The 17,179-nt window shown below is 46.6% G+C and overlaps 1 protein-coding gene across 3 annotated transcripts in view; it reads left to right on the top strand.

The window, feature by feature from the left end:
- The window catches only part of DDX3X (DEAD-box helicase 3 X-linked), a 346,585-nt gene that overhangs the window by 236,188 nt on the left and 93,218 nt on the right, over positions 1–17,179 (top strand). For all 3 annotated transcript variants that reach the window (XM_069204208.1, XM_069204209.1, XM_069204207.1), the window contains 2 exons: positions 14,431–14,575; positions 14,650–14,794. In XM_069204208.1, coding sequence (XP_069060309.1) covers positions 14,431–14,575; positions 14,650–14,794 — 290 coding nt within the window. The remainder of the gene's footprint in view (positions 1–14,430; positions 14,576–14,649; positions 14,795–17,179) is intronic.

Raw genomic sequence — 17,179 nt, 5'->3', positions numbered from 1 at the left:
ATCGGGTCTGTAATCTGTGTTTTTCACCAGATCACCAAGAGGATACTTGTGAGACCTGCAGGTCCTTCCGTTCCAAGAAGACCTAGAGGGACCGAAGGGCGAGACGACTACAAATGGCGTCAAAGTACCGAACACCTCGACATCGAAGAAGAGATGGCCATCTCCATTCAAGGATCCGATTCGGACGACTCAGACGTGGACTAACCTCCAACAGCAGGCCAACACGTGAGTATGCCTAGCCAGAGCCAATCCAAGCCCAAACAAAATGCCTCTGGGATGGCACTGCTGGAAGGCCATGGCTCTACCCGGACGAAATCAAGCGGTGACCAAGCAACACCTTCGGCACTGAAAAAGGCCTCACCCGCATCAGTCTTCGGAGTTGAGACAGTCCCCAAAAAGTTCGACATCAACTCGTCGAATCGAAATCCCGAAAGACTTTCGGAACAGAGGCCTAATACCACCATGGGCATTTCGGTACCGAAAAAAACTGCTTCGGAGCTTACAAAAGCCTCATATACTGAGGAACATGTTCTTTCTAAACAGATGAAAGAAAGTCACAGATTTGAGGAGGAACTTCTACAGATAGAGGAATTTGATGAGACAAGCAAGGATACAGATCCACAAGGATACTGGAAAGATCCTCACAGCACCTCCACTCAAATTTAAAAGGAAACTGGCTTTCCAAAGACGTTCGGACACTGCCAGCCAAAGGCTAAAGTGCCAAGAGAGCAATCTCCGGCACACCAGTTTTCCCCAGCACATTCTCCTCAAGGAACTGTTTCTCTTGCTACACCCACTGCAGTCACCCACACACTCTGTGCAGTCACATCAAGACACAGACCCGTGGGATCTTTATGATGACCCTGTGTCGGGCAATAGCCTGGAGTGCTATCCGTCTAAACCCTCTCCACCTGAAGATAGCACCTCCTACACACAGGTTTTGGCTAGGGCTGCTGCTTTCCACAATGTAAGCATGCATACCGAACCACTAGAGGACGACTTTCTTTTGAATACCTCGTCCTACACACATACATCTTACCAAAGTCTACCCATGCTCCCAGGCATGCTCTAACATGCCCAACAAATTTTTCTGAAGCCGGTTAAGGGAAGGGCAATAACACCAAGGGTAGAAAAGAAATCTAAACCACCACCTTCTGACCTGGTATTTATCACCCAGCTGCTGCTCCCAGATTCAGTAGTGGTCAGTGCGGCGAGGAAGAAGGCCAACTCGCAGTCATCTGGAGATGCACCCCCTCCAGATAAAGAGAGTAAAAAGTTTGATGCAGCAGGAAAGATGGTAGTCACAAGTAGCCAATCAGTGGCGCATAGCAAACTCTCAGGCCCTCCTCTCAGGATATGACAGCTCATTGGGATGAGATGAGCAACATCATTCAACATCTCCCCAAAGAATACCAAAAAAGAGCTCAGCAGATAGAGGAGGGATAGGTAATAACTAATAATCAAATAAGGTCTGCATTAGATTCAGCTGATACTGCAGCAAGAACAATAAACACTACTGTGACAATTAGACGCCATGCATGGCTTCGATCATCAGGTTTTAAACCGGAGATTCAACAGGCGGTCCTCAACATGCCATTCAACCAGCAACAGCTATTTGGCACACAAGTGGACACAGCCATAGAAAAGATAAAAAAGGATACGGATACAGCCAAAGCGATGGGAGCGCTTTACTCACCCTAATACAGAGGGACATTTAGAAAACCGCAGAATAAGGGGGGTTTCAGGCCACAGCCATCAGAACCATCCACCTCACAGACCAAGCCCTCATACCAATCACAGTATCAAAGGGGGCGAGGAGGTTTGAGGGTCCTTAGAGGACAATTTCCCAAATCCAGGGGAAAATTCCAACCTACAAAGCAAGCCACTAGCAAGCAGTGACTTTGCCATCACCTTCCCTCAACACACACATCCCCTGTGGGAGGAAGACTGGAAATGTTCCACAATCCATGGTCAAATATAACTAACACATGGGTACTATCAATTATACAACATGGTTACTGCATAGAATTCACACATTTTCCTCCAGATATTCCCCCAAAAGCGCACAAACTGTTGTCGCAACATGTAACAATGTTACAAACAGAGGTGTAGGCGCTATTAACAAAACAAGCCATAGAACTAGTACCTCATCAACAAAAAGGAACAGGGGTCTATTCCCTGTACTTCCTTATCCCCAAATAGGACAAAACACTAAGGCCAATATTAGACCTCAGGACTTTCAACCTATACATCAAATCAGAACACTTTCATATGGTGACACTACAAGATGTAGTCCCATTACTAAAACGGGGAATACATGTCAACACTGGATTTAAGAGGCGTATTTTCACATACCCATCCATCCATCTCACAGAAGATACCTCAGGTTTGTTTTACAAGGAAAACATTACCAATTCAAGTTATTACCCTTCAGGATAACCGCCCCCAGTTTATTTACAAAATGTCTTGCCGTAGTAGCAGCATACATAAGGAGACAACACATGCATGTATTCCCATATCTTGACGATTGGCTAATAAAGGCCAAGACTCTTGAGCAATGTCAAGATCACACACGTTACATAATAGATACCCTACACACACACTAGGGTTTTCAATAAATTACCAAAAATCACACTTTCAACCATCCCAAATTCAGCAGTACTTGGGAGCTACAGTCAACACTCAAAAAGCGATTGCAAGTCCAAGCCCACAAAGGGTACAATCATTCCACACCATGGTACCAAAAATACAACCAAATCAGCATTACACAGTCAGATTTGTGATAAACCTCCTAGGCATGATGGCATCATGCATCGTAATTGTCCCAAACGCACGGTTACACATGCGGCCCTTACAGCAGTGCCTTGCAAAACAATGGTCGCAGGCAAAGGGTCATCTACAGGATCTAGTGTTTATAGACCGCCAAACACACTATTCGCTTCAGTGGTGGAACCCAATAAATTTAAACAAAGGGCGGCCTTTTCAAGACCCTGTGCCTCACGCCATTCTCACAACAGATGCGTCAATGATTGGGTGGGGAGCACACCTCAACTATCTCAGTTTACAAGGACAGTGGGACAACAAGAAAAAACACCTACACATTAATCACCTAGAGCTGCTAGCAGTCTCTCTAGCACTAAAAACTTTTCAACCTCTTCTGGCTCTCAAACACATTCTTGTCAAAACAGACAATATGACAACAATGTACTACTTAGGGGGAACACACTCATCACAACTTTGCCTCCTAGCACAAACAAATTGGCATTGGGCAATTCACAACATTTGCCTAATAGCTCCATACATCCCAGGGATTCACAATCAATTAGCAGATAATCTCAGTCGGGATCACCAGCAAACTCGCGAGTGGGAAATACATCCCCAGGTACTACAAAAACACTTTCGCCAGTGGGGGGACACCAGACATAGATCTGTTTGCCGCAAACAAACGCAAAATGCCAAAACTTCACGTCCAGGTACCAAGGGCAATGCTCTATGGATCAACTGGTCAGGGATATTTGCTTATGCTTCCGCCCCCCCACCCCCACACACTCATTCCATTTCTAGTCAACAAACTGCGTCAAAATAAACTGAACTAATACTTATAGCACCAACGTGGGCAAGCCAACTGTGGTAGACCACACTGTTCGACTTCTCAGTAGTACTTCACGTCAAGCTCTCAAACAGACCAGATCTGTTAACGCAACACAAACTGCAGATCAGACACTCCAATCCAGCAATGCTCAATCTAGCAATCTGGCTCCTGAAGTTTTAGAGTTTGGCTATCTAAATCTTACAAACGAGTGTATGGAAGTCATTAAACAGGCAAGAAAACCTACCACCAGGCATTGTTATGCTAACAAATGGAAAAGATTTGTCTTTTACTGCAAAGCAAAACACATCACACCAATGGATGCTTCCATACAAGACATCATAGGTTATTTACTACACCTACAAAAAGCAAATCTAGCCTTTTCATCCATCAGAATACACCTCACTGCAATTTTGGCTTAATAGCAAATGAAACACACAAAATCCCTATTTAGAATACCAGTCATTAAAGCCTTCATGGAAGGACTAAAACTGATCATACCTCCAAGAACTCCACCAGTACCCTTGTGGAATCTCAATATTATACTTAGACGACTCATGGGTCCACCTTTTGAACCCATGCATTCTTGCCAGATCCAGTTCTTAACTTGGAAAGTGGCATTTCTAGTAGCAATCAATTCATTACGAAGAGTTAGTGAAATACAGGCTTTCACTATGGAGGAACCCTTTAAATTTCTACCAAAAGATATTTCACCGTTTCATTTAAACCAAACAGTGGCCCTCCCAGTCTTCTTCTCACAGCCATACTCTGTGGCGGAAAGAGCACTGCATACATTAGATATAAAAAGAGCTCTAATGTACTATATAGACAGAACACAACCATTTCGTAAAACTAAACAGTTGTTCGTCGCATTCCAGAAACCCCATACTGGTAACCCTATATCCAAACAAGGCATAGCCAGATTGATAGTGACATGTATATAAGCTTTTTACCTAAAAGCTAAAAGAGAACTACTCATTACACCAAAGGCACACTCCACTAGAAAGAAAGGAGCAACAATGACCTTTCTAGGTAACAGTCCAATGACCGAGATTTGTAAGGCAGCCACTTGGTCCACACCTCATACTTTTACCAAACACTACTGTGTAGATGTGTTAGCAACACAACAAGCCACAGTAGGACAGGCTGTACTAAGAACATTATTTCAATCGACTTCATGTCCTACAGGCTGACCACCGCTTTGGGGAGGATTACTGCTTTGTAGTCTATGCACAGCATATGTATCTGCAGCTACACATACCACCGAACGGAAAATGTCACTTACCCAGTGTACATCTGTTTGTGGCATGTTCCGCTGCAGATTCACATGCGCCCTCCCACCTCCCTGGTAGCCTGTAGCCATTTGAGTTGCAATTAGAAATTGTACATATGTAAATAAACATTCCTTTACCTCAACTTTGTACATACATATTTATTCCATTGCATGGACATATTTACTATTCTCACTCTATCACTCCTACCTTACCCTCTGCGGGAAAACAATCTAAGATGGAGTCGATGCCCATGCGCGATGGAGCCGAAAGGGAGGAGTCACTCTGTCCTGTGACTCAGACTTCTTCGAAGAAAAACAACTTGTAACACTCCAAGCCCAACACTAGATGGCAGGAACAGTGCTTAGCATGTGAATCTGCAGCGGAACATGCCACGAACAGCTGTACACTGGGTAAGTGACATTTTCCATATATAGGTGGGTCACTGCAGTAAGTGTCCAACTCCCTCCCTGGGTTACATAGTGCTCCCTTTAGGACAGAGTACGGCATTTTCCATCAAACCCTCTGGACTCTGAACAAGACTCTGATGCTGGCAGCCACTCCATACCTCCAGCGCAGTACATGAGTACTCCTGACCCATTACACCACCCAAAGACACTAAAAAAGACTCCTCACTGGTAGTCTGTCCTCCACTGCTTTTGAGCCATGGTCAGATCCGAAAAACAAGTCCGGAGGACCAACCTTCTGGTTTGGCATCCTCAGCATCACCACACAGAAATGATCTTAATGACGTTAAACAGGATACGGATCCATGGTATCTATATATGATCCTGATCCCATTCTTTCAAATGATCCAGACTTGTATCCTGCTAGAACCTTTCCACCAGAAGATACTACTGCACATAACCAGAGCAGTTGTGTAAGGAAATGCCTCCTTGGCATGGTTACCCCCTGACTTTTTGCCTTTGCTGATGCTAAGTTTTGATTTGAAAGTGTGCTGAGGCCTGCTAACCAGGCCCCAGCACCAGTGTTCTTTCCCTAACCTGTACTTTTGTTTTCACAATTGGCACACCCTGGCATCCAGGTAAGTCCCTTGTAACTGGTACCCCTGGTACCAAGGGCCCTGATGCCAGGGAAGGTCTCTAAGGGATGCAGCATGTCTTAGGCCACCCTGGGGGCCCCTCACTCAGCACAGACACACTGCTTGCCAGCTTGTGTGTGCTGCTGAGGACAAAACGAGTAAGTCAACATGGCACTCCCCTCGGGGTGCCATGCCAACCTCACACTGCCTATGCAGTATAGGTAAGTCACCCCTCTAGCAGGCCTTACAGCCCTAAGGCAGGGTGCACTATACCATAGGTGAGGGCACCAGTGCATGAGCACTGTGCCCCTACAGTGTCTAAGCAAAACCTTAGACATTGTAAGTGCAGGGTAGCCATAAGATTATATGGTCTGGGAGTCTGTCATACACAAACTCCACAGCACCATAATGGCTACACTGAAAACTGGGAAGTTTGCTATCAAACTTCTCAGCACAATAAATGCACACTGATGCCAGTGTACATTTTATTGTAACGCACCCCCTAGAGGGCACCTTAGAGGTGCCCCCTGAAACCTTAACCAACTACCCGTGTAGGCTGACTGGTTTTAACAGCCTGCCACACTCGAGACATGTTGCTGGCCACATGGGGAGAGTGCCTTTGTCACTCTGTGGCTAGTAACAAAGCCTGTACTGGGTGGAGATGCTTAGCACCTCCCCCTGCAGGAACTGTAACATCTGGCGGTGAGCCTCAAAGGCTCACCCCCTTTGTTACAGCACCACAGGGCATTCCAGCTAGTGGAGTTGCCCGCCCCCTCCGGCCACGGCCCCACTTTTGGCGGCAAGGCCGGAGGAGATAATGAGAAAAACAAGGAGTCGTCACTGGCCAGTCACGACAGCCCCTAAGGCAACCTGAGCTGAGGTGACTGACTTTTAGAAATCCTCCATCTTGCAGATGGAGGATTCCCCCAATAGGGATAGGAATGTGACCCCCGCCCCTTGGGAGGAGGCACAAAGAGGGTGTAGCCACCCTCCGGGCTAGTAGCCATTGGCTACTGCCCTCCCTGACCTAAACACACCCCTAAATTCTGTATTTAGGGTTCCCCCCCCCCCCCCCCTGAACCTAGGAACTCAGATTCCTGCAACCTAAGAAGAGGACTGCTAACCTGAAAAACCCTGCAGAGAAGACGGAGACACCAACCGGCCTGCTCCTCCCCCCCCCTCTAAAGACACTGCTCCTGCAATGCTTTCCCCAGGGACCAGCGACCTCTGAATCTTCAGAGGACTGCCCTGCTCTAGAAGGACCAAGAAACTCGAGAGGACAGCGGCTCTGTTCACCCAAGACTGTAACTTTGTTTCCAAAGGAGCAACTTTAAAACAACTGCGTTTCCCGCCAGAAGTGTGAGACTTGCTACTCTGCCCCCGGCTCGACTTGTGGAGAGAAACAACACTTCAGGGAGGACTCCCCGGCGACTACGAGACCCTGAGTAACCAGAGTTGCCCCCACAGCGACGCCTGCAGAGGGAATCCCGAGGCTCCCCCTGACCGCGACTGCCTGACTCCCAGATCCCGATGCCTGGAAAAGACTGCACCCACAGCCCCCAGGACCTGAAAGATCCAAACTTCAGTGCAGGAGTGACCCCCCAGGAGGCCCTCTCCCTTGCCCAGGTGGTGGCTACCTAGAGGACCCCCCCCCCCCCCCGCCTGCATCGCAGAAGAGACACCTTGGTCTCCAATTGATTTCAACGACAAACCAGACGCGTGTTTGCACACTGCTCCCGGCCGCCCCTGTGCTGCTGAGGGTGTACTTTCTGTGCTAACTCCACCCCCCCCCCCCCTCAGTGCCCTACAAAACCCCCCTGGTCTGCCCTCCGAAGACGCGGGTACTTACCTGCTGGCAGACTGGAACCGGGGCACCCCCTTCTCCATTGAAGCCTATGCGTTTTGGGCACCACTTTGAGCTCTGCACTTGACCGGCCCTGAGCTGCTGGTGTGGTAACTTTGGGGTTGCTCTGAACCCCCAACGGTGGGCTACCTTGGACCCAAATTTGAACCCCGTAGGTGGTTTACTTACCTACAAAAACTAACTCTTACTCCCCCCAGGAACTGTTGAAAATTGCACTAGTTTTAAAATAGCTATATGTGATTTATTTGAAAAGTATAAATGCTATTGTGATTATTCAAAGTTCCTAAATTACTTACCTGCAATACCTTTATTTGAAGTATTACATGTAAAATTTGAACCTGTGGTTCTTAAACTAAAGATTTTTCTATACAAAAACCTATTGGCCTGGAATTGTCTGTTCCTCATTTATTGCTTGTGTATGTACAACAAATGCTTAACACTACTCCTTTGATAAGCCTACTGCTCGACCACACTACCACAAAATAGAGCATTAGTATTATCTCTTTTTGCCACTATCTTACCTCTAAGGGGAACCCTTGGACTCTGTGCATACTATTCCTTACTTTGAAATAGTGCATACAGAGCCAACTTCCTACAAGTTGCCTCCCATAACGTGCAGATTTATACAGATCATATAGAGGATTTCCCTTTTAACACATTGTCTACACACCAGGAAAACCAATGTCTCCGAATGCGCCCAGGCATGCTCACATTCATCTGACATTTTCAGTGAACCAGTGAAGGCCAGAATTCACTCCTAGAGTGGATTAAAAAAAAAGTATATATAAACTGCCACCCTCAGACCCAGTTTTTATCGCGACTATTACCACCTGATTCTGTAGTGGTTAGTACAGCAAGGAAAAGGGCCAACAGTCAGTCAACAGGAGATGCCCCTCTAGATATGGAGAGCAAAAAGCTAGATGCAGCAGGGAACAGGGTAGCCTCACAAGCTGCAAATCACTGAAGGAAAGGCAACTCACAAGCTCTGTAAGCTACATATGATAGGGCCCACTGGGACGAAATGCAATAAGTGTTCAAGTATCTTCCACCAGAGCAACAGAAATTGGGACAACAAATAGTTGCAAAGGGGCAAGCAATATCTAGTAACGCTATTAGATGGGCTACAGATGCTTCTGATACCGCAGCCAGAGGAGTCAACACCAGTGTAGTCATCAGAAGACTTGCTTGGTTAAGGTGTTCAGGGTTCAAACCGGAGATACAGCAGGCTGTCTTAAATATGCCCTTTGATAAGGAACATCTATTCTGCCCAGAAGTTGACAACTGTAGAGAAACTTAGATAGTGAGATGGCTAAGGTGAAGGGTACATTATATACAACACCCACCAGAGGAAGTTTTCGTAGACCACACTTCGAGGTGGATTCAAGCCACCAGCCACAGAAACATCAACTTTCCAACAAAAACAGGCATAACAGTTTTACAGAAGAGGATCTTTGAGGTTCTTATAGAGGAAGAGGCAAACCATCAACTTCTAGAGGTTCCTCTGCCTTAACTAAACAGTGACTTACTCGCCAATCAGTGGTTAGAAAGCACAGCTACTCCCATGTGGGGGGTCTCAAGGTGGCTTTTGGGGAGGGCTGAGGGGGGGGGGGTGCTCCTCAACTGAAGCCAACAGGTTTCCGGGTGCTGGGTGTGGTCCAGGCGCAGACGGGCTTGCCTTTGGTGCACCAGCGGCACAGCTGCCATTTAGGGGAGGGGAACAGTCCGCTGGAAGGGTGCTTTGCGGGAGGTGGGTGGGGGGGGGAATGGCAGAGGAAGAGGGGGGAAAAGGAAAAAGCACTAGGGGGAAAAAAAAGGGTTGCTGGAGAAATGCAGAAAATGCAAGAGTGAAAGAGCGACAGATGAAAAGATTCCCATGTAGTCATAAGTATTGAATAGTAATGCCTGCTGGGTTTTTCCAATATAACTTCAGTGTTCATGTTCACCTTACTTCAGGAAAGTCACTTAATGTCAATATGCAGCCGAAAGGAAAGGCTACAGTGTCGAATTCTTCATCCAGTTTGCTTTAAAGGGACCAAGGAAAGGCACATGCATTCAAATGCATGAATGAGTTGAAAATTTTATCAGAAAAAATCCTTCACAAACCTTTTTGTAATGCAAAACAATGATGCAGGGCAGGGTAGCTCATAGGCTGCCATTATAAATGAAGAAAAAGGTGACAGACTTTAAGAACAGCCAGTCCTTCAGTATCCCATCACATCTAGAGAGGCAGTTACCTCAGTTCTTTGTCTGGCTCCTGCTGACAGGACCCTGGAGCATTGTGCTTGACTTTTTTTTTTTTTTTTTTTTCACAATTTGAATGAAAATCAATGACCACTGTTTCACTCGACGTCTTTATATTTCTTTCTTGATTTTGTCTTTTTCTGACACTTTAAGACATTTTTCACCAGAAAAAATGCCTTCTCTATTTGACAAATGCCCAAGATGTGGAAGAAAAAAGGTTAAAACAGACTTGCATGATGTCTGTCTGTCATCGCACCCTTTAACATCTGCAAGTTATTTTAGGGAGAATATTTTCCTTCAAGGAAGAGCAGACACGATGCTAGCAACAAGCTAATGGGACCGCTGAGCGAGGGGAAGGTCAGTCTTCCACCAGAGCTTTTTCCACAGGCTCATGTGGACGTAGAAGTTCAGAGGCGTTTTTCTGGCAGGAAGCTTTTGATCCTAGTCTACATCGAGGAGGTCAACCTCTAGAGGAGGTACAGCGCAGACATGTTCTGTAAGAACTGTCATGGACTTGAGAAAGCTGACATGAACTTATGGTTGGCCTTAGTCAGTCTACCTAGAGTTCCTCAAGCTCCTGCGTGGAATCTTAACATTATACTCACAAGAGCTATGGGCCCACCATTTGAACCCATGCTTTCTTGTACTCTGTAATTTCTCTCATGGAAGCTTGCTTTGTTGGTAGCAGTAACTTCTTTAAGAAGAGTTAGCTAGATTCAGGTGTTCACTTTAGAAGAACCTTTCGTTCAAATCCATAAAAATAAATTTGTTCTTAGAACAAATCCAAAATTCCTACGGAAAGTAGTTCCACCTTCTTCAGATCAATCAGTGGAATTGCCAATCTTTCCACAGCCAGATTCAGTTGTGGAAAGAGCTCCACACACCCTTGATGTTTAGAGCTCCCACGTACTACATAGACAGAAAAAAAGATTTTGCGCCTCAAAACAGCTTTGTAGCATTTTCAGAACCTCCTAAAGTTAATCCGTTTTGGGGAAAAATGGATTAGCCAGATTGATAGCGAAGTGTTTTCAAACTTGCTATCGTAAGGCTAAAAGAGCTACCAGTAGCGCCTAAAGCACATTCCACTAGGTAAAAAGGAGCTTTAATGGCATTCTTAGGGAACATACCGATAGCAGATATATGTAAAGCTGTTGCGTGGTCTGAGTATACGCACTCAACAATACTGTGTTGATGTTGGCTCACCAACAAGCAAATGTTGGATAGGCAGTACTTTGGACATTATTTTAAGCTACTCCAACCACTACATGCTGACCAGAGCTTACTTTGAAGTGGACTGCTTTACAGTCTATGCAAAGCATGTGTAACTACAGCCCCAGTTACCATCAGTCGGAAAATGTTACTTACCCAGTAGACATCTGTAGGAAGTTGGCTCTGTATGCACTATTTCAAAGTAAGGAATAGTATGCAGAGTCCAAGGGTTCCCCTTAGAGGTAAGATAGTGGCAAAAAGAGAGAATTCTAATGCTCTATTTTGTGGTAGTGTGGTCAAGCAGTAGGCTTATCAGAGTTAAGCATTTGTTGTACACACAGGCAATAAATGAGGAACACACTCAGACAATTCCAGGCCAATAGGGTTTTGTATAGAAAAATATCTTAGTTTATTTTAAGAACCACAGGTTCTAGATTTACAAGTAATACTTTAAATGAAAGGTATTTCAAGTAGGAACTTTAGGAACTTTGAATTAGCAAAATATCATATACAGTTTTCACACAAATGGCAAATAGCTATTTTAAAACTGGACACAGTGCAATTTTCAACAGTTCCTGGGGGAGGTAAGTTTGTTAGTTTTTGCAGGTAAGTAAACCACCTATGGGGTCCAAGTTTGGGTCCAAGGTAGCCCACCGTTGGGGGTTCAGGGCAACCCCAAAGTTACCACACCAGCAGCTCGGGGCTGGTCAGGTGCAGAGGTCAAAGTGGTGCCCAAAACGCATAGGCTTCAATGGAGAAGGGGGTGCCCCGGTTCCAGTCTGCCAGCAGGTAAGTACCTGCGTCTTCGGAGGGCAGACCAGGGGGGTTTTGTAGGGCACCGGGGGGACACAAGTCAGCACAAAGTACACCCTCAGCGGCACGGGGCGGCCGGGTGCAGTGTACAAACAAGCGTTGGGTTCGCAATAGAAATCAACGGGAGACCTAGGGGTCTCTTCAGTGATGCAGGGGGGGGGGGGGGGGTTTCCTCTGGGTAGCCACCACCTGGGCAAGGGAGAGGGCCACCTGGGGGTCGCTCCTGCACTGGAGGTCGGATCCTTCAGGTTCTGGGGGCTGCGGTTGCAGTCTTTACCAGGCATCTGGTCTTTGAAGCAGGCAGTCGCTGTCAGGGGGAGCCTCGGGATTCCCTCTGCAGGTGTTGCTGTGGGGGGCTCGGGGGGGGGTCAACCCTGGCTACTCATGGTCTCGTAGTCGCCGGGGAGTCCTCCCTGTGGTGTTTGTTCTCCATAAGTTGAGCCGGGGGCGTCTGGTGCAGAGTGCAAAGTATCACGCTTCCGGCGGGAAACGTGTGTTTCAAAGTTGCTTCTTTGTTGCAAAGTTGCAGTCTTTGTGGAACAGAGCCGCTGTCCTTGGGAGTTCTTGGTCCTTCTAGATGCAGGGTAGTCCTCTTGAGGCTTCAGAGGTTGCTGGACCCTGGAGCAGTGTCTTTAGAAGTGGGGAGACAGGCTGGTAGAGCTGGGGCCAAAGCAGTTGGTGTCTGTCTTCTCTGAAGGTTAGGTTGCAGGAATCTGAGTTCCTAGTTTCTGGGGAGCCCCTGAATACTGAATTTAGGGGTGTGTTTAGGTCTGGGGGGTTAGTAGCCGATGGCTACTAGCCCTGAGGGTGGCTACACCCTCTTTGTGCCTCCTCCCTGAGGGGGGGGGGGGGCACATTCCTATCCCTATTGGGGGAATCCTCCATCTGCAAGATGGAGGATTTCTAAAAGTCAGTCACCTCAGATCAGGACACCTTAGGGGTTGTCCTGACTGGCCAGTGACTCCTCCTTGTTTTTCTCATTCTCTCCTCCGGCCTTGCCTCCAAAAGTGGGGCCGTGGCCGGAGGGGGCGGGCAACTCCACTAGCTGGAGTGCCCTGGGGTGCTGTAACAAAGGGGGTGAGCCTTTTGAGGCTCACCGCCAGATGTTACAGTTCCTGCAGGGGGAGGTGTGAAGCTTTGTTACTAGTCACAGAGTGACAAAGGCACTTTCCCCATCTGGCCAGCAACATGTCTGGTGTGTGGCAGGCTTCTAAAACTAGTCAGCCTACACGGGTAGTTGGTTAAGGTTTCAGGGGGCACCTCTAAGGTGCCCTCTGGGGTGTATATTACAATAAAATGTACACTGACATCACTGTGCATTTATTGTGCTGAGAAGTTTGATACCAAACTTCCCAGTTTTCAGTGTAGCCATAATGGTGCTGTGGAGTTCGTGTATGACAGCCTCCCAGACCATGTACTCTTATGGCTACCCTGCACTTACAATGTCTAAGGTTTTGCTTAGACACTGTAGGGGCATAGTGCTCATGCACCTATGCCCTCACCTATGGTATAGTGCCAACCTGCCTTAGGGCTGTAAGGCCTGCTAGAGGGGTGACTTATCTATACCTGTAGGCAGTGTGAGGTTGTCATGCCACCCTGAGGGGAGTGCCATGTCGACTTAGTCTTTTTATCCCCACTAGCACACACAAGCTGGCAAGCAGTGTCTCTGTGCTGAGTGAGGGGTCCCCAGGGTGGCATAAGATATGCTGCAGCCCTTAGAGACCTTCCCTGGCATCAGGGCCCTTGGTACCAGGGGTACCAGTTACAAGGGACTTACCTGGATGCCAGGGTGTGCCAATTGTGGAAACAAAGGTACAGGTTAGGGAAAGAACACTGGTGCTGGGGCCTGGTTAGCAGGCCTCCGCACACTTTCAAATCATAACTTAGCATCAGCAAAGGCAAAAAGTCAGGGGGTAACCATGCCAAGGAGGCATTTCCTTACATCTGTTTGTTGCATGTAGTGCTTTAGATTTGCATGCACCATCCCGAGAGCTTGTAGCCCTTGCAGTACAATATATTGTAAATATGTTCATATATTGCTTGGACATCGCATTTCTTTACTATCTACATATACATGTACACAATCTTTAATTCACCATCCTGGGGGAAAACAGTTTAACCATGGACTCTATGCCTATGCGCAGTATCTTTGAGAGGAGTTACTCGATCTTGTGACTCAAATCTTCTTTAAAGAAAAACAACTTGTAACACTCTGAGCTCAACACTAGATGGCTGACTTATGCAAAGCTTGTGAATCTACAGCACTACATTCCACAAAAGTATGTCTACTGGGTAAGTAACATTTTCCTTTTAGTTGTACTAAGTACTGCTTGTATAGTTGTATTCAAATTAAATATAGTGGTTTGTTTGAACTTTCTGCTTTCTCAATTCCTTATGTTAGATATTTAGTGCTGGATGAAGCAGACCGTATGCTTGATATGGGGTTTGAACCTCAGATTCGTCGGATTGTTGAACAGGACACCATGCCACCGAAGGGAGTTCGCCACACTATGATGTTTAGTGCTACTTTTCCTAAGGAAATACAGGTGAGTGGTGTATTTAAGCCTTACATGAACACCGAGTCTATTAATTTCTTTATTGACTGTGTTTTCCTCTCTAGATACTTGCAAGGGACTTCCTTGATGAATACATTTTTCTGGCTGTTGGCAGAGTGGGTTCCACCTCTGAAAATATTACACAAAAAGTTGTGTGGGTGGAAGAGTCAGACAAGAGATCATTTTTGCTGGATCTCCTGAACGCAACCGGTAACTAATTCTTTATTGATCACAAACTGTCATGTTATTTGTATAGTGTATGCTGCCTCTAGTATGGCTCCCAGTAGCTTTATTATCCTTGTCTGATAGGTTGCAGTTAAGAACTTACGTCACCTCAAACATACACAGCCAAGGACACATGTGGGACCTGCTATGCGGGAAGACTTTACTGTTACTCCAGTCTTGTTATATTGGAGTGGATATATTCTAATTGTGTGTTATTAATCTGTTTCTTTTAAGCTTCTTGTCATGGCTGAAGAATCAGTCTAGAGTGACTTAAAGGGGGTAATTTGAAAGTTCTGGTACTTAAACCACGCGTTTTAGATACATAGTGCTCAGTTGGAGAATTCCCAGCAGCTAAAATCAGCAATATATTTTGTTGTTTAGGCCTTTTTAAGTCTTTAGTAGTACACTCATTTTAATGACAAAACACCCTAGATGTTGATGAAAAGGGAGGCTGCAATGAGCACACACCCTCAGCTTAGATTTTTCTGAAACAGTTTAGTTGTCTATTGATAAAGCCAGGCAGTTTGCTCAAATACCTTGCATTTCCTTTCAGGTGTTTATTTCTCAGAGCACCGGCACGTTACCTAGCTTTACCCTCTTGATCATACATAGTTTCTTTTCCTCTTCTGCTAGAGATACTTTAGTCTTTATACCAACCTCTTTAAAAAGAGACTAAATGTCTTTAAACGCCTTCCGGCTTAGCTATTTGCAGATATTTCACATCAAGGTCATTTACTGTTTTTCCCAAAACATGCTTCCGCTTAACAGCTCTTGGGGAGGGAAAACAGATGTATATTTTGCTACCTGACCTTTTAGAACCAAACTTTTGTATTGCCTCAGTAGGAAGCTGGCCTGGTGTGTGGTGGGTACCTTAGATACTTAGACCTTTTACCAGGTATCCCCTCTTAGTGAAATGTAGGCAGTGTCTAGAAGCTAGGCTCTCTAGAGGTAGCTGTGGATGAGCAGCCAGTGCTTATCTAGGAGACCTATAAAGCTCATGCAAAACCACTGTAGTCACGCAGCACTTACACACATGGAAGAAAAAACACTGTTACAAAAATAAAGGTCATTTTAGTGACACAATGGCCAAAAAGTACTAGAGGCAACCCTCCAATACGAGGTGTGTAACACACTAGATATGTACACTAGTAATCAGAAATAAGCATAAATAGCAATTGAAAACAGTGCAATAGCAAATAGGCAAAAGTGACCCCTGGGAAGCCCAAACCATATACTAAAAAAATGGAATGCAACCACAGGACCCCCACCTAGGTAAGTGGAATGTGTAGAGGGGAGCAGGGAGGGTACTAAGAAACCCCAAAGGTAAGTACCACAGTGCCCCCAGTGACCAGGAACAAAGGAGTAAGTTGCTGAACTCCAAGCAAGGCAGAGTGACCAAGAGAGGCAGCCCCCACAGGAGACTCACTGGAAGAGGAGCAGAGGAGCCCATGCAGCACAACTGGAGAAGGGTCCCACGTCGCAGGAAGGAGTGATTGGGGCTGGTGCTACAGGGAGCCTGAAGATCCCTTGGAGGGGATGCTAACAAGCCTTGGTAGCTGTGGTGCACAGGGTACTGTCCTGCATGGGAAGGAAGGGGCTTTCCTCCACCAAAGTTAAACAGCTGGCAGAGAGGACTAAGAAGACTACTCGGGACCACCAACTTTGATGCAGGATCCACGCAGCTCAAGATGAGATCATCCACACAGCCGGTTGTTGAAGTTTGTGCCTGCAGCTGCAGAGTAGTTATTTCTTCACTCCAAGGGAGATGGCTTCCTTCTTGTGCAGACTGAAGACTTGCCGCCCTCAGAGGATGCACAGCTGGGGAAATGTTGCAGAAGCTGTAAGGAGCCATGGAAACAATGTTGCAAGCAGTCTGTCGTGGCTGCAGATTGTCGGTTACTGGACGGTCCAGTCACAGTGGCTAGCGGTCAAAGTAGATGTTGCAGAGGAGTCCTGCTGGAATCATGCAAGCTGAATATGAGGACCCATCCAAGAGACCCTAAATAGCCCTGAAAGAGGGATGGGTCACCTAGCCAGGTGACAACCTATCAGAGCTTGGACATCACCTGCCTGACCCTCTGAAGTGGCCACCTGGATGTTGATAGGGTGGTGATGGACAGGGGAGTGGTCATTCCCCATGCCATTGTCCAGTTTCGCACCAGAGCAGGGACTGGGGGACAGTGAACCAGTGTAGACTGGTTTATGCACAGAGGGCACCAAATGTGCCCTTGAAAGCATACCCGTGGCTTGGAGTGAATGAAAATGGCTCCTTGCTGCAGTTACACGCACCCCACCCCCACACGTTTTGCCTGATATTGATGCTGACTTGACTTAGTGTGCTGTGTCCCCCCCCCTCGGAGTGCCATGCCC

Source organism: Pleurodeles waltl, chromosome 8, assembly GCF_031143425.1.
Source record: "Pleurodeles waltl isolate 20211129_DDA chromosome 8, aPleWal1.hap1.20221129, whole genome shotgun sequence".
In the NCBI taxonomy this organism is placed as follows: Eukaryota; Metazoa; Chordata; class Amphibia; order Caudata; family Salamandridae; genus Pleurodeles; species Pleurodeles waltl.
Note: the sequence above shows the minus strand (reverse complement) of the source record. Positions and strands in the feature narration are given on the sequence as shown.